The sequence below is a fragment of the Monodelphis domestica genome, chromosome 2, assembly GCF_027887165.1.
Source record: "Monodelphis domestica isolate mMonDom1 chromosome 2, mMonDom1.pri, whole genome shotgun sequence".
Taxonomy (NCBI): Eukaryota; Metazoa; Chordata; class Mammalia; order Didelphimorphia; family Didelphidae; genus Monodelphis; species Monodelphis domestica.
This window is the reverse complement of record NC_077228.1, coordinates 55,626,323-55,644,926: the sequence shown is the minus strand read 5'-3', so window position 1 is coordinate 55,644,926 and position 18,604 is coordinate 55,626,323. Positions and strand designations below refer to the sequence as shown.

General features: G+C 40.9%; 1 protein-coding gene across 11 annotated transcripts in view; it reads right to left on the bottom strand.

Moving 5' to 3' along the window:
• Positions 1-18,604, bottom strand: part of C2H1orf226 (chromosome 2 C1orf226 homolog) — a 420,186-nt gene that overhangs the window by 63,103 nt on the left and 338,479 nt on the right. For all 11 annotated transcript variants that reach the window (XM_007480659.3, XM_007480658.3, XM_056815458.1 and 8 more), the window contains one exon: positions 834-975. In XM_007480659.3, coding sequence (XP_007480721.2) covers positions 834-975 — 142 coding nt within the window. The remainder of the gene's footprint in view (positions 1-833; positions 976-18,604) is intronic.

The following is an 18,604-nucleotide window of genomic DNA, read 5'->3' as shown; positions in this document are numbered from 1 at the left end:
CCATGGTCTCATAGCTAGGAAGTGTCTGAGGTCAGATTTGAACCCAGGACCTCCCGTCTCTAGGCCTGGCTTTCCATCCACTAAGTTATCTAGCCCCACACCCCCAACCTGAAATGTAAAACAATAAATTAAAGAATTTGTCTTCAGCACAGGTAAACTGCAGTGAAATTACATTTTCCATGTTTCTTAAAATCAAGTTAATAAAAACAGCTTATGAGTTTGAAAACCTGAACTCCAAAATATTTTCTAATTATTTATTTTCACATCAAATCGTGTATTTGTTTTCTCTTGTAATATGAAAATAAAAAGTTATTATAAACTGGGAAAACATTATTAGTCCAACCACTCATCTGTGGTCAGCTCACACCACAGAGTTTGTAGGGGGACCTTTGGGCAGTCCTCAGTGTCATTTGCCATCTTCTATCCTGAGGCAGAGAAAAAATGAGAGCTGGGCACACTGCCCTCCAGAATGTGTGGCATCCCAATACAGGATCATAAGATTGAGAAGGAGATGTAGTCTTGGAAGTCATCTCCTCTGACCTCATGAGTTTCCATTCAATAGTAGATGGAGACCCACACAGAAGAAATGTTTTCTCCAGTGTCCTACTCCACTGGTACAGGACACGTGGGATTGTGAGGATCATGGGGCAAGGCAGTGATGACACTCCCCAAGAAGGATTGCTCCCTGGAAGGGATTATGGTTATTCAGCCATGAAAGAAGCGAGCAACTAAATCATTACATGGCCATTCCATGCCTGACCAAAGTCTAGCTTTAAAGACCTCTCCTATCCAGCTTGACAGCCCTTGTCAGAATCATGGTGGGAGCATCCTACCTGGGTCCCCTGAGTTGTCACTGTTCTTCTCACTCTCTCCATCCTCTTGTCCATCCGCATTCTGCTGTGTGTGCTGCAGGCTCAGCTTGTGGCACACCTCAAAGGCTTGGCCCACAGTTCGGACGATCCGCATAGCTTGACTCTAGGAGACAGAATGGAAAGGAATGAGTGAAGGAGGGGAAGACATTGTAGCTGAGCCACAATGGGGGTGGGGGTGGGAAAGGACCAGTGGGCAGAAATGAGAATAACTGGCAAAAAAAAAAGACAAAAACTAAGATCTGATTGTCCATGGGCAAAGCCACATCATGGAAATACAGAAGAATATAAAGGAGAGAACAACAAAAAAAAATTACCTTCCTGAAATATTCCAGGAAATCGACACTGAAAATATCCATTGATCTGTGGTCTCAATGGTTTGCGAGTTTCCTTGAACAATGAGGCCTGCCCATACTGCATGGCTCTTGTCCATGGGCTCCCAAAAGTTCATAGACACTATTGCCAAGTCTCAGATTCAACCAGCCAACTATTGCTAGAACTTGGTGAGACAGGATTCATGACTAAAAGAATGTCCCATTATCCCTTATTCAAATGTGATATTTTTTAAAAAGGAGTAGAGCAACAACCAATATTCAACAACAAATTTTTATTTTCATTGTTATTACCACTAATAGGTAATATTTTTATAATACTTAAAGGTGTATAAGGTGCTTTACGCATATCTCATTGGATTCTCACAATAATGGAAGGAAGGAAAAAAGGAAGGGAGGGAGGGAGAAAGGGAGGGAGGGAGGAAGAGAGGGAAAAAAGGAGAGAATAAGGAAGGGAGGGAGGGAGGAAAGAGGGAAGGAAGGAAGGAAGGAAGGAAGGAAGGAAGGAAGGAAGGAAGGAAGGAAGGAAGGAAGGAAGGAAGCAAGGAAGCAAGGAAGCAAGGAAGCAAGGAAGCAAGGAAGCAAGGAAGAGGAAGGAAGAAAAGGAAGGAAGGAAAGAGAGAAGGAAGGAAGGGAAGAAGGGAGGGAGGAAGGGAAGAAGAAAGGAATGAGGGAAGAAGGGAGGGAGGGAAGAAAGGAAGGAAAAGAAAGGAAAGAGGGAGCCTGGAGGCATTTATTTATTTACTTTGTTTGCAGAGCTTTATTAGAGAAAAGGAACTTTAAAAAAACTTTCCCCCTTTTTCCCCCTTTAGAATATTGTCCCATAGTTACATGATTAATGATTCCCTACCCCTTCTTTCCTCACCAGGGAGGTATTTATTTAACTTTTCTATGTGCCAAGAACTATGCTAACCACTTTATAAATATTATCTCACTTGATTGTCACAATAACCATAAGAGATCCCCCCCCCCATTTTTTCCATTTTTCACTTGTATTATTATTGATCCCAGGATATATTCTGTTGGAAATAAAATTGTAGTGTTTGTTCTTAAAGCAAAAGGCAGTACAGCTTCAAGAATTGGTCACACCAAGACTAATATCATGCCTTTATATGACCAATTTACTCAATTGATAGAGAATGAAACAGATAAGGCTTACATAGGCTCTTGCAAGGCATCTGATGAAGACTTTCCTAGATAAGGGGGAGAAGCTTGGTCTAGATTAGAGTTTAGCCATAGTTAGCAACTCTTAGAAGTAGCTGAATGAAGGGTAGCTGGGTAGCTCAGGCCAGGACCAGGGAGACACTGGATTCAAATCGGCACTCAGACACTTCCTATCTATGTGACCCTGGGCAAGTCACTTAACCTCCAATGCCTAGGCTTTACTACTCTTCTGCTTTAGAACTTGTACTTAGTATTGATTCTATGACAGAAAGTAAGGCTAAAATAAAATAGTTGAATAACCAAATCCAAAGAATAATCATTAACAGTTGAATGTCACCTTAGAAGGTTGTAGTGGGCCAAGAGTTATGAAGATCTGCTTCTAATCTGAATGCAGACACTGAATAGCTGTGGAATCCCTTGGGTAAGTTCCTTAACCTCTATTTGTCTCAGTTTTCTCAACTATAAAATGGGGATAATAATAGCAACTATCTTACAGGGTTGTTATAAGGATCAGATGAGATAATATTTGTAAAAGTTCTTAGCATATAGCCTTAGCACATAGTAGGCACTATATACATGCTATATGTATTAGCCCATAGCAGCACTACACAAATGGTTCATATTAGCACACAGTAGGTACTATATAAATATATTTAGCACATAGTAGCATTATATAAATGGTATATAGAGCATAGGAGGTACTATATAAATATTATATATATTAGCACACTGCAGGCACTATACAAATATATATATATATATATTAGCACACAGTAGGCACTATTTAAATATTATATTTAGCACATAGTAGCACTATATAAATGGTGCATATTAGCCTGACTTGAGTATTTAATTGGAATTTAGAATTTAAATCCCTGGTGACCACTAAATAATATATTCAGTCTCAACCCAAAAATTTACCCTTAACAGTAGTGTTACGACTTAAATCTTAAAATACCCCAAGTTAGGACTCAATATTCTTAGTAAGGACAGAGTGGGATAGAAACTGGAGGACTGGACTTGGAGAGGAAGAATTGAATTCAAATCCTGCCTCAGATTTGTGTGTGTGTTGTGACTCTGGGTAAATCACTTAGCATCTCTCAACCTCAGTTTCCCCTCTTGTAAAGTGGGGACAATAATAGCACACACCTAACAGGATTGCTAAGAGGATCAAATGTAAAAATGTAAAGTGCTTTGCAAACTTATAAAAATGTCAACCTCTGTTCTGGTAAGAACACAACATACATCAAAATCTCAAACATGGAAGGAAGATCATCAGCATTTCAGTGGACTAAGGTAGCTTCTTTGCACTTACACCTATCAACCCAGATGACCCTAATCTTAATGAAGTTATTAATTTCCAGCAGTCTTCTTTGACAGTTTCCTATTTAATCACTTTCCCAGGGCTTTTCCTCTTTGGAACCCATTTTCCTCTTTGGAAACTTCCACAGCAGATTCATTGCTACAAAATCTCAGGAACTACTTAATAGTGGTATGCCAAGCATTTCACCTTTTCTTTAGATCAATGACTTCTCCCATTCTATCCCCATCCCAAAATTTTAATAAATGTGTTTCTAAATGGATGGAGAGGAATAGGACAAACTTTGGCAAGGAATTTTCAGAACCAAACAGAAGGACATGCTCTAGAGAAGTTTGGATGTCTTACTTCCATCTCTCACACAGGAACCCCTACAGGTACTCACTTTTCTTGCAGATGGCATGAAGGTAGAATGAAAGGAGACAACAAATATCCTGTTTCCTTAGCCTCATGGGATCAGATAATAAGATTTAGAGCCAGAAAGACATGAGACATTAAAAGTCATAAGAGTCCAAATCCTATCACTTGCTAGATTAGGAAATGAAATTTCAGACTTGCCCAAGGTCATATAGGCAGTAAGCTGTGGAACTGGAATTTAAGCCCATTTTCCACTAACCTGTACTGATTTTTTAAAAAATATTTCCTTTTATCACTGATTAGCCCCCTACATCTGTCTGTCTGTCTGTCTGTCTGTCTGTCTCTGTCTCTGTCTTTCTCTGTCTCTCTCTGTCTCTGTCTCTCTGTCTCTATCTCTGTCTCTGTCTCTCTGTCTGTCTCTCTGTCTCTGTCTGTCTCTGTCTCTGTCTCTCTGTCTCTGTCTCTCTCTGTCTCTCTCTGTCTCTCTCTTTCTCTCTGTCTCTCTCTTTCTCTCTGTCTCTCTGTCTCTCTCTCTGTCTCTCTCTCTGTCTCTCTCTGTCTCTCTCTCTCTCTCTCTCTCTCTCTCTCTCTCTCTCTCTCTCTCTCTCTCTCCCCTAAATTTCAAATTCTAAAACAGGTTCCTGAAACTCTCTTCCTAAATCCCTGAATTTTCAAGGGAAAAAATATACATGGAATTCAGTAGCCCAAGACCATTTATGGCACAGGCAAAAAACCAGTTTTCTCAAAAATATATTTACATTTTTCTTTCTTCAAGAGAACTTTTCTGGAAAAAAAAAGGCTTTTCTGATTGCCTCTGTTTTTAGTCTTCTCTCACCCACCCAAAAATCTCTTTATTTGCTTTAGCCCAATAAACGTAAGCCTTTAGCAGTCAGGCCTGTCTATGTTTTGTCTCTGCAGCTCTAGTATCTAGTAAAGTGTTTGACATAAAGGAAATACATATAAAAAGCTTTCAAATCAATTGACAAATCCACAGATGATTCATATACAGTGAGATGCCAAGGAAACTTTCAGGGTACACCCATAATCTTTTGGGGGTCAGCTCCATGGAGAGAAGCCCTCATACATGACATTCCTTATAAAGTGGCAAAATATTTGCTACTATTTTTTTAAATATTAGTTCTGATTATACAAGTCTGGCCATTTAGTACAAAATTGGTTTCCTCTGATCCAATCCACCAGCTTCTCTTTTTAAATGCAAAGGCATTTATTCTATGGATTCCTAGACATCATAGAATTTTCTAGGCTAGGAAGGAATACAGGGTATGTTTAATTCATGACCTCCTGCATTTGAATGCCAATGGATGGCCTTAGCTTTTCACTTAGCAAAATGGCTGCCTGCTTCTTATCCCAGATTCTTCTTAGTGATTTCTTTCTTCCTGTCAACATGAATGTGGCCCTAGAAGGCAATATGGGACTAGCAGAGCCCTCCTGTTGTCCCATCTTTGGATGGAGACTCTGGCTCTACATGGATGGCTGAGCCTGGCCTTACCTTGAAGCAAAAGCATTTAGCTTATGCACTTGGAAAATGGTAAGCTTGGGTCTGCCCTTTAGTTCTTAAAAAGGCCAAGTCTTCAGGAAGAGTCGCCTTTACAAAGTTTCTATTAATATCTCTGTTTTAGGTCCTCTGGGTCATTTTCGAGCAGAGGCTCGTTTTTCCATGTCTTCAAAGAGATCTTTGAAAACAAGAGCTTTAAAGATTTGAAAGGAGCCAGGAGCAAATGGACATGAGTAAGTGGGGGTGACTAAGAGAGCTGAGTAGAGGGACACTGAAAGGCAGCTTCTCCCACTCCAAGTGGTCCTTTTAATGTAGTCTCTCCCTCCTTCTATAACTCTTGTTTCTCTCTATCTTTGTTTCTGAATCTCTCCCTCTGCCTCGGTTTTTCTCTCTCCCTTCCTTTTTCTTTCTACTTCTCCCTTCCTGCCTCTGTATCTCTGTTTCTTTCCCTCTCCTTCCTTCACATTTCTCTCTTCTTGTCTCTGGCCCTATCTCTTTTTCCCATTGCTCTGAATCTCTCCTTCTGCCTCTGTTTCTCCCTCTCCCTTCCTTTTTCTCTCTACTTCTCCCTTCCTGACTCTCTGTACCTCTGTCTCTTTCCCTCTCCTTCCTTCTACATCTCTCTCTTCTTGTGTCTGTATCCTTCTTCTCCCTCTCTGCCAAATTCAGTTTTGTTTTTCAGGGATTGGCAACCTGAATCAAATATCCCATCTAAAAGTCATTTTCTATTAGAAGCAGTAGGCATTTGTGGACTTGAGGCTGTCAGGATCAAGAAGAAAGTGGTTCTTTTGATGTTTTCAGAGCTGGGAGATGACAGCTAAGCCCTGAGTGCCACTTAGTTGTAGGGGGAGAAATCTAAAGCTCTTGGGAGTACCAATTAGAAGCAATTTGGTGAAAGTGAGGGCTCTAGAGAGGAAGATGTGTTAGAACTTTTAGCCACTTAGCTCACATCACACAGAGTTTCTTCTTCAAATCATCTACCTATTCATGCAGATGCAGACCCCCTAAGTTGTTCTTATGCAGTGCTGAAGGCAAAGACACAGCTATTCGCCATTCTTCTTGGAAGGCCAAATTGCACCTATCAATTTTGTGACTCAGGAGGGTTGTACCCTTGGGATTCTCCATTCTTTTCCCCTTCAGCAAGCTCCAAGTCTTGGCCTTCTGGCTTGAGCAATGGATCATCAGAGACCACAAGAGAGTAGGGAGAACAGGAAAAGGTGTAGCTTCAGGCAATGACTATCCAGCTCTACCAGTAATCTGGGACCCAGGGTCATTATAGGGGGCAAAAGAGACATGAAGAAGGCAGTTGTTACTCAACGACAGCAGCAACAACAACAATCATAATATGGCACTTTAAGATTTGCAAAACTCTATACTCATGCTACCTCATCTTTGGAACAGTCTTGGGAGGAGGCGCTCTAATCATCTCCATTTTACAGGCAAAGAAACTGAGACTGAGAGATATAAAATGACTTGCCCATCTTTGGAACAGTCTTGGGAGGAGGCGCTCTAATCATCTCCATTTTACAGGCAAAGAAACTGAGACTGAGAGATATAAAATGACTTGCCCAGGTTCCCACAGCTAGAACGTGTCAAAGGTCAAAATCAAACTTGGGTTTTTCTAACTAAGTCCTTCATTCTATCTCCTGTGCCACCTAGTTGCCTTAGATCTAGATTCCAATCCTGCCTCATGGACAAATCATCTAATTTTGATGATTCTCAATTTTCCATTCCATAAAATGAGGAAAATAGAGCTTACTCCACTGGGTTGTTGTCAGGATCAGAGGATAAATATGCAAAGTGCTTTGAAAATCTTGAAGGATGATAGAAGTATTAGCTGCTAGAATGGACAGAGTAGCATTTCCTAACAGTGTAACCATGGGAAAGTGCCTTAATTTCTATCTGCCTCAGTTTCCTGATGTGAAAAAGATAAGACAATATGTATAGGCAATGAGATACTACTATTCATAAAGTTCTTTTAGAACCTCAAAGCATAATAGAAGTGCTAGCTATCATCTTCATCATCATTATCATTGCCTGAGTCATCATTGTTATCAAAACTTTTTACTCAAGACTCCTGGTGGGGAGTCTATTGAAGCATCTTAATGGACTTAGAAAGTAGACATGGAAACCCCCAATTTAAGGACAACAATGAGCCATGCTTGGCTACAGGATAGTTAGGTGGTGTGTCATGGGTAGAGTACTGGATCTGGAGTAAGAGAGACTCATCTTACTGAGTTCAGATCTGGCCTCAGATACTAACTAGGTGACCCTAGAAAAGTCACTTAACACTTAACATTTCCCTCAGTTTCTTCATCTGTAAAATAAGCTGGAGAAGGAGATGCCAAATACTTCCATATGTTGGCCAAGAAAACCTCCAAACAGGGTCACAAAAGAATTAGAAATGACTGAAACAACTGAGCAACAGCAATGCTTCAGAACCACAGCTCATGGATTTTTAGAAAGAAACTGAGCTGAGATGTGGGTCTAAAGTCAGTCAAGTATAGAAGCCAGACAATAAAAAAAAGGCAGAACCAGTTGTTGTACTGCGTTACACATATAACATAGTGGGTACATAGTGAAGGTGAAAATTTTTTTTGGTATTATAGATAGTGGATTTGTTGCAGAGAAATTAAATAGCCCAGAGAGACTAGACCAATGCAATCCAAGAAATCCAAGCTATCCATAGCCATATTTTGTAAAAATGCATGGGCAGCTGGGTGGCTCAGTGAATAGAGAATCAGACCTGGATATCAGAAGTTCTGGGTTCCAATCTGTCCTCAGACACCTCTTGGCTATGGGATACTGGACAAATCACTTGACCTTTTTGCCTAGCCCTTACCATTCTATTTTTTTGGAACTGATACCTAGTGTTGATTCTAAGCTGGAAGGTAAAGGTTTAAAAAAATGCTCTAACTCACCAATAATTAGAGAGAGGCAAATTGTAAAAGAACTCTGAGGTATCAGTTCACACCCACTACATTGTCAAAGTTGACAAAAATAAAAATGACAAATGTTAAAGGGACTTGGGGCAGCTAGGTGGCACAGTGAATAGAGTGCCAGGCCTAGAATCAGGAAGTCTCCTCTACCGGAGTTCAAATCTGGCCTCGGACACTTACTAACTAGGTGACCCTGGTCCAGTCACTTAACCCTGTTTGCCTCAGTTTCCTCATTTATAAAATAGGTTGGAGAAAGAAATGGAAAACCACTCCAGGATCTTTGCCAAGAAAATCCCCCAAACAGTCATGATGATTTGAATACAACTGAAAACAACTAAACAACAACAAAGAAAGGATATGGGAAGACAGGTACATGAATGCGAAGTTGGGAAGCTATAAACTGGTTCAGCCATTCAGATGAAGTCAATCTGGAACAATGCCACCAAAAGCAACTAAACCATGAATATCCTCCACAATACAACTACTAAGCTCTATCCCAATGAGGAAAAGGACCCATATGTACAAATATATTTATAGTAACCCTTTTGTGTGGTGGCAAAGAACTAGAAACTAGGGGATACCCATTAACTAGAGAATGGCCCAAAAAGGAAAGGTATATGAATGTGAAGGAATTGGGAAAAATCTGGGAAGACTTGTATGAACTGATGTGAAGAGAGAAGAATCAGGAGATCATTCTCTATAATGAGAACATTATTATTGTAAAGATGAACCATGTTGAAAGATAGAGTCACTCTAATCAACACGATGACAAATCACAATTCCAGAGGACTCCTGATGAAACATTCTAGCCCTCTCCAGATAGAAAGGTGATGGACTTAGATTTGCAGATTAAAAGGGGGGAATGTGTGTGTGTATATATATATACACACACACATATATATATATATACCATAATATATACACATATGGGTGTCCATGTATTTTAGACGTAGGAATTGCTAAGAGTTCTGTCACTATTCCTTTAATTATTTTAAGCTCAAATATGTTCCTGGGGATGGGGGGCTGCCAAGATGGCAGCTTTAGTAGTAGCAAAAGCTGGAACCGCTCTGAGAATCCTTGCAAATATGTTCCCCTTTCGAGGTTGGTTGTAAAGAAAAAAATCCTTAAAACTCCTAAAGAAAGGTTATGTCCTGATTTCAGGGAAAAGGAGAAGAGGAAAGAGAATTGTCCTTCATTCCCATCTCAAACAAAAGCTATATGGGAAGGGTTCTGGGTCAAAGGAGGCATGGGAATATGGGGGTGGGAGGCAGAGACACTATCAAGTCTAACCCTAAGTCTGGCAGTTGGAAGAAAAGATGTGGTCACAGAATTCCAGCCTGACCGGAGGCCCCACAGCAGGTATCGAATTTTGACAAACTGAAAATACAGTAATACATATAATAATATTGTAGTCTTAGAGAGATCTGGCTGCCTTGGACACTGCTTTAAAGGAGCCTGGAGTACTGAATTTAGGGAGGAAAGAAATGTTTATTGAAATGACAGTGTTGATATCCTTACTCAAATAAACTAACTTTTCTCCCTCCTTCTCCCTTCCTCTCTCTGTCTCTCCCCTCAATGACTGCCTGCTCGGAGTCCCAGAAGGGTTTTGTCACCCATTCAGAGCTTTATGCCATATGATCTGATCTTTTCAGCTTCCAACTATGCAAAGTGAGGATAATTATATAGTCTATTCTGCTTAACTCACAAAAATGTTTCTGCAGAGGAGGAGGGGGACTATCCTTTGCCTTTTTCTTCTTTTCTTTCTCTTTCTTTCTTTCTTTCTTTCTTTCTTTCTTTCTTTCTTTCTTTCTTTCTTTCTTTCTTTCTTTCTTTCTTTCTTTCTTTCTTTCTTTCTTGTGGATTCCCATCGCTTAGGAGAGTGCCTGGCATAGAGCATCTGTTTAATAAATTCTTCTTGAAATGAAACTCTCATTTCTCCTTCCCTACAATCCAACTAGTTGCCATGGCTTGGCATGCCATGGAGTCTTCCTCTATAATACCTTTTTCATCTTGCCTTTTCTCTCCATTACACAGCACTCCCCCTTAGATGATGGCAATAACTATTTAATCAGTCTTCCTGTTTCAGTCCCCTTTCCAATTTAGCCTATACACTCTTGCCAAATCAATCTTCCTAAAGTGCATGTCCCATCATGCCATTCTCCATATTGAAACATCTATAGTGGCTCCCTTTGGGTCAAAGATCAAACTATTTCTCAATCCAGCATTTAGACCCCCTCACAGTCTGGTTCTAGCCTATTCTTTCCACACCTAGTTCATATTATTACTGTTTACACACACTCACACACACACATACATACATGCACACACACACACAGAGGTTCTGCCAATTCTGGGTAAGTAGTTTTGTTCTGTGAATTTGGCATTCCATCTAGGACCTGTATACATTTCCAAAGGCTACCACCATTCCTGGAATGAACTTCTTCCTCATCCTCTTAGTTTTCATCAAGGTTGGACTTAGGTACTCCCTCCCCTAGAAAACCTTTCCCGATTTCCCTCATTGTTAGCATTAGCCTTCTCTCTACCTCCTTCCCTTCTAAGATCATCTTATATTTACTTACCATAAAACATATATTTAGATTTACAAATACTTATCCCACTCCCCACCTCCCATAAAAACACACAGTAGATTACAGGTTCCCTGAAAGCAGGGACTTTGTGTCTCTATGGCCAGTGCCTGTCACAGTTCCTTGTACACAGTGGATACTTAGTGAAAGTTTACTGAATTTAACCTAGCTGAGTCTTCCCAAGATCCTTGAGCCTTGAGAGGAGGATGATCCTCTGGAGACTTGTTTGGTTTAGAACCTCTTCATCTGTCATTGCAACAAGCTACAAATATGGCCATGTCTGAGGTTCAGTGTCTTCAAATTACTCCCAACCTTTTTTTTTCTCATTAACAAAGAAATTAAAAGGGAAACTAATGAACATTTTCCAAAGTAACCAATGCTCAAGTTTAGGAACATCATAAACTTATCCAATAATTGCAATTTAGGAAGTTAACTCATGAAGAATTGCTTAATTTTCACAATCAAAGCTATATTATTCAAGTAATATTCGTTGAGTAGCTGCTAACATGCCAGTATTAGGCATCGCCTTAAACCAAGTTCAGAACTAAATTGGCAAGTTGGCATCTCTCTCTTTCTCTCTCTATCTAGTAGGTCACTTAGATAACCCTCAACCATATACATCTATGCACCTCCAAAGCTGGCATAGCCTCCAAATTTCATAACAAATAAAGCCCAAAATTTTCAGTTGGCTAAGGTCTAGAAAACAAAAGTGTTTTACCAATGTCCTCTTTGAATAAACCTATTGCCACAGAAAGAAGTTGGGTTTTAGTCTTGGCTCTGTCATAACTATCTGTGTGATTGCAGACCATTCATATTATCTCTGTGGGCCATGATTTCTTCACTGGATAAAATAAGATGGAACTGATTCCCATTAAGGTGGCTTCTAAGTTCTCTAATTCATAGGATCAGAGATTTCGACCTTAGAAGAATCCTTTAAGGTTCTTTGGAACAACCCTCATTTTGTTTTATTAATACCCTCAAACTTTTATATGAACTAAAAAACAAACAAAAAGTGATTATTTCCAGATATTATAAATGCAAGAACTCTAAAAGAGGATTGTATGTCCAACTATGAATCCATTTCTGATGTTTCTCATGTCATGCCCAACTCTTTGTGATCTCATTTGGGGTTTTCTAAGAAAAGATACTGGAGTGGTTTGCCATTTCCTTCTCCAGCTTATTTTACAAATGAGGGAACTGAGGCAAACAAACTTAAGTGACTTGTCCAATAGGTGTCTGAGGTTACATTTGGACTCAGGTTCTTTTAGATCCCTGGCTTGGCACTCTTTCCACTGTGCCACCTAGTCTCCTTTCCTTTCCTTTTTTTCTTTCCTTCCCTTTCCTTTCCTTTCCTTTCCTTCTTTCCTTTCCTTCTTTCCTTTCCTTCTTTCCTTTCCTTTCCTTTCCTTTCCTTTCCTTTCCTTTCCTTTCCTTTCCTTTCCTTTCCTTTCCTTTCCTTTCCTTTCCTTTCCTTTCCTTTCCTTTCCTTTCCTTTCCTTTCCTTTCCTTTCCTTTCCTTTCCTTTCCTTTCCTTTCCTTTCCTTCCTTCCTTCCTTCCTTCCTTCCTTCCTTCCTTCCTTCCTGTCATTTTTAAGGCAGAAAAGTGGTAAGGGCTGGGCAATTAGAATTTAGTGACTTGCTCAGTATTGCACAGTTCAAAGTGTTTGAAGCCAGATCTGAACATAGATCTCCCAACTCCAATCCTACCTCTCTCTACCTTCTGAGCCACCTAGCTTTCCCTTACCTAGCTGATATATGTAGGTGTATATATACACACACATATATGTAATAGTGTCTATAGCATATGTAAAATCATTAATTAATATTACATTAATAAATTCTCTTAATTAATCACATATATCACATCCTATGTGTTCTCTTCAGAACTGCCCTGTTTGTCTGTGATTTTGTCTAAATTTCTTTCTGTTCTCTTTGGTACATTCAAAAAAAAATTTCACTGACCTCCTTTTTGGGGATAACAATTGCCAACTGACCTTTTCCCCCCTGCTGCATCTCTTTGATAAAAATGGAAAAGAAACTCCTTGTAAGAAATAAGTATAGTTGAACAAAAGGGACCCTCAGAGCGGCTACATTCAAAAATCTATTTTTCTTTCTACACTTTATGTTCATCATCCATCTGCAGAGATGGATGGCATGCTTCAACACTGGTCCTCTGCAGACCTCTTCTCCTGGTTCTGCCCATCCCACTCGGTGTCAGTTCAGACTGTTCAAGATTCTCTGAAAAATGTCTGTTTCAAAATTTCTTGTGGCACAATAATAATCCATTCCCATTGTTTGTTTTTCTTTTTAATTCCTCCTTCAGGACCAGGAAGTTTGCTTTGCTTCTGATTATTGTCTCTCAAGTATTCTCCTTCCTCTTAACTCTTTCACTCATTGAGTCAGCTGCATTTCTACTGCACTGTTTGGGTTTCTGTCCCTGTGTGGTCAACCCTGCTTTGTTCAGTTCAGATAAGAGTGAGGTTTAACTGATGCTGCTCCTCCTACTTTTTCACATTTCTGCACATTCTCCTCATGCAGCCTGGTTATGACTGTAATTTTTCATTGTAGGTCATGATTATTACTTGGTTTGGTGCAATTTTTAGGATTTTGCTGAAGTAGGTGTATGGGGGAACTGATCTGATTGCCTCAATTCATCTTGGCCAGAAGTCACCTTGTTCTTTTGTTGTTCCTCAACCATGCCTGATTCTTCCTGACCATATCTCGGGTTTTCAGCACAAAGATCTGAGTGGTTTACATTTCCTTCTCCAGCTCATTTAATGATGAGGAGATTGAGGCAAACAAGGTTAAGTGACTTGTCTAGGGTCACCCAGCTGGTAAGTGTGTGGGGTTAGATTTGAACTCGGGAAGATGAGTCTTCCTGATACCAGGCATGGCACTCCATCCAGGACCAGTTACCGATTCCATGGCTACTTGCCCAAATAAGATAAAAAAACACAGCTAGTGAGTGTCTGAGGCTAGATTTGAACTGGGGAAGATGAGTCTGATTAGTGCTCTATCCACTGTGCCACCTAACCCTCCTTATAGATATAGGGAAACTGGAGCCCAAAGAGATTGAATTTCCCCAGGTCATATGGGTATTGAATAGCAAAACTGAATCAAACTCAGGTCCTCTGACTCCAAATTCCCTCTCTCTTGGAAATAGATTTCCCATCGCCCAATGATTCTCTCCACTTGCCTTTCCCCCTAAATTAGGTAAAACAACAATCTTCAGCATGTACTCTGTGCAGAGAACTGTGCCAGGGTTTGGCTAAGAAGCATCCCTGCCCTTGACAGACTCCTGGCCAGAGACTGTGGTCCCTGACTGATTTGTCATATTTTAACATTACAAGAACACAAAATCTTATCAGTGAGGGGGATGTCCTCCATTGATGGAAGTCACAACAACTTTTTAAAAAATTGATGAAGAAAAATAATTGCTGCCATTTATATGCCACTTTCAAGGTTTGCAGAGCATTTGCCATATATTGTCTCATGGGATCCTACTGATGAAGATGCTATTATTACACCCCTTTTACGGATGAGGAAAGGAAGGCTAAGTCGCTGTCCAGCATCACACAGCTAATAGGTTTCTGTGGCAAAATATGAGCTCAGGCCTTTTCAACTCCATGTTCAGCCTCCTGACCTGCTGCATCCCCTAGCTGCCCAGTCTTGAATATCGCTGGGGATGAATGCTCTGTGCAATGAGCATCTCCCAAGGCAGTCACGTACATACACTCTTTGAAAATAGACATACTATCCATTCCTTGGGCCATGATTGAAGCTTGATAACCTTCTAGAGTTCATGTTGCACTGACAGAATCTTGGTGGAAGTAGGATCAGGGCTTTGCCAGGATGAGGAATGGGAAGAGGTCGTCAGTGGAGGAATCTCTCTTGAAGGGCAGTCTTGACCCTTAGCCACCCGTGACCTTGATTATGGATCTCTGGGAAGACTGTGAGACTGCTAGAGGCAGCTGTGGCTTAGTGGTTAAGAGCAATAGGTCTGGAGTCCAGAAGAGCCGAGTTCAAATAAAGTCTCAGACAACTTCCTAGTTGCGTGACCTTGGGCAAGGTACCTAACCTCTGATAGCCTGACAAAAGAATTCCTTGGATTCACCGGAGAAGGAAGTCAATGGCAAACCACTCCAGTATCCTTGCCAAGAAAGGCTCATGGATAGCGATGATCCATGGGGTCACCAAGAGTCAGATGTAACTAAACAACAATAGCGATGTGAGACTGCCAGAAGTCCGGAGCAGAGTGCTGGTGACTTAACAAAGAGCAGCATCCTTTAAAGAAAGTTTCCTCGCTCAAAATCAAAGTCAAGTGGTCTGTTAAAGCAAAGTCTAGCTGGTCCTTTCCATCTTAACTGTCTCTCTCCTGGATTTCTCACCAGCAAACGCATAGGAGGAAATTTTTAAAACAAGCCCTTCACTCCGCAAGCTAGGACCAGCTTCTGTCTCTAAGGCCCGAGCAGGCAGGCGATTAATCCCTTAGCAGAATGATCATTATCACCAAAAATCCACTGTAAACTTAGTAAGACAGCTCAGCAACCACCCCAGCTGCTCCTCCACAATGGCGAGAGAGCAGCATCAGCAGAGGAAATGAGCTCTCCCCACCCAAACCAATTGAATCCTGATTGCGGGCCAAATTATTTCAAGGAGCTGCCCATGCAGATAATAGGGGAGATTATTATGGCTGTTATTAATCACCAACACTTCACGCACTGATGCGCTAATAAGCAGGAAATGACAACCACTCTTAATCAAGGCAGACGGCTGCATCCTCTGGTGGGCTGGGAGAAGTGGTGACAGGAGGGCACCTTCCACTCGGGGGTCACATTATGGAAGCCGCTTCAGCTTAGGCAGTAAGTACCCCAGCTCTGGGCTGTCAGCACCCGAGAGACCCAGGAGAAGCTTCAAGGTGCTTGAGCGAACACGGGCTTCTCTTCTCCTCGTGGAAGGGTCTTTCCTGCACAAGTTATAGATAATGAGGCCACACGAGGGCCAGCCTTCATGTATGATCTCTTTAGTACGACATGCTCCCTCATTTTATTTTATTATTTTTTAAGACTCTTTCCTTCCATCTTAGAATCAATACTGGGTATTGGTTCCAAGTGGAAGATCCTTCCGTGAGTAGAACAGGCAATAGGGGTTAAGTGACTTGGCCAGGGTCACGCAATTAGGGAGTATCTGAGGCCACAATTGAATCTGGGACCTCCCATCTCTAGGCTTGGTTCTCAATCCTCAGAGGCACCCAACTACCCCTGAATTAATACATTTTAAACAACACAAAGGCAGCAGGTTAAGATGGAAATGGTTTGGGGACCTCTGCTCAACTCCTCACTCTGCTCCTTGCTACTCTGTGTGATCTTGGGAAAATCACAGAAACTCATCTCATCCAGCCCCTCCATGCTTTAAACGTAAGAGAACAGCCAAGGAAGTTATTTTTAATTACTTATTTTAAAAAATATATAATTTGTTGTTGGAAAAACTGGGAGATAGGAAGTTTTCCGACTTTTTTCCAAGAAGTTCTAGGATTTTCAGCTGTATGACCCTGGGGAAGTCACTTAACCCCAAATGCTTTGCCCTTATCACTCTTCTTCCTTGGGACTGATTCTTAGTGTTAATTCTAAAATGGAAGGTAAGTTTTGTTTTGTTTTTTTAAGGATTTAGCACATTATTAAGTCAGGACTGAAAAGGACTTGGATTTTCATTCAAGAGCTCCTGATGATGCACTTGGTCCCAGAAGGCAGCTGCCTAAGCCCGCTGTGCCTCCCCCTCCTTTATTCCTAGGAAGTAAAACTTTCTTCAAAAACATAATATTAAAAAACAAGACAACAAATGTCAGGGTAGTTTCTGCCCTTCAGGTGATCAGGAGGCTCCAAGTCTGAGGCTGAATAACATTTTTGTTTATTTGTTTTTTCCTTCAGTCGTGTCCTATTCTTCATTATGACGAAATCCCATTTGGGACTTTCTTGGCAAAGATCCTAGAATGGTTTGCTATATCCTTCTCCAGTTCATTTGATAGATGAGAAAACTGAGGCAAGCAGGGTGAAGTGACTTGTCCAGGGTCACACAGCTAGTAAGTGTCTGAGGCCAGATCTGAAATCATAAAGATGGATCTTCCTGAATTTAGAACTGCATTCTATCTACTGTGCCACCTGAACCCTATTATAGCACAAGGGTTCAGAAATAAGACCACTAAACACCCTTAAGGATTTTCAACTAGGTTAAGGCTTAGAGTATAAGCAAACCTATTATATGCCTCATAACAGTCATTTTATACCTGCAAGAGAGCTTGAGAAGAAATCCAAAGATTTTTCTGACCTCCGGTCCAGAGTTCTTCCCAAAGACTACAGCCAGACTAAAGAGACACCCCTGCCTGTATGACACATTTCTCCTCTGGTCTGTATGTCCTCTAGGTCATTTCCTCATTCTCCTATCCCAGAATCCTTCTTCCCTCACTTAGTATTTTTATCTTTCCCAAGGGTAAGTTCCCCTATCCAAAAGCACCTTAAAAAATAAATATCCGGAAGCTTGTTCCCCCAGCCCTTCCAGATTCTGCTTCCTTTGTTTAACAAATTATTTCTCTTTCCCCCTCGGAAACTGGCCCTCCACCACCCCAGGGCTCTGCCACAAATCACTCACAAGCATGGCCATTGGCCAAGCAAGGTTGGGAAAGCCAACTTAGTAAAGAATTAGGACCTCATTAAGGTGTGGGCAGAAGAAAGAGTGGGATCACCTGGTGCCAGTGCTTAAGAACAAATCTAGAGAGGAAGCCAGAGACAGCAGGGAAAATGAGCCCAGTTCCTAGCTGCCCTCCGAGATCAAAGGGGGAAATAGGCAATTTCGAAGGACTTTAGTTAGAGGGTGAAGAAAAGGGATATACCCTGCCCCCCCCCCCCCCACCACATACACCCTCACCATGTTTTTATGTATTTGTTTATTTTGAAGGGCTGTACTATGGTTTTAAGCAGGACAGGTACTCACAAACTATTTGCAAATAAAGTCTACTTGTGCTCTATGTGCCTTCCCTACCCCACCCAGCACGGTTAATTTAAGTCATGAAAACAGCAGCAGCAGCTCAAGATGTTTTGTTCTATCCCAGTTGGGGAAGGGAGGATGGGAAATGGGGTTGTGATTATCAAAGGAGATTTGGTACTTAGACTCATTATATCAGAGCTGCGAGGATCAAATTCAGACTTCTCCTCATTTCACACATGAGAAAATAAACTAAGAGAGATGAAATGATTCATTTAAGGTCACTCAGACCAGGATTAGAACCCAGATCTCCTAATTCCTTAGTTCAGGTTCAGAACCAATAGAGTTACTTTATGAATGTTTTTTAACTTTGTTTTTAAACTAGATGACTCATGGGTAGACAAGAATATCCCCACAGACTTGGTAACACTGTCACTTATTAGAACATGGAGATTCCCAGACCAAAGGAATTATTTCGAAATATAGGACAAGTGGTTTGCCCAATACAAGCTCCTATATGCTCCAAATGAGGCTCCTAAATTTGTT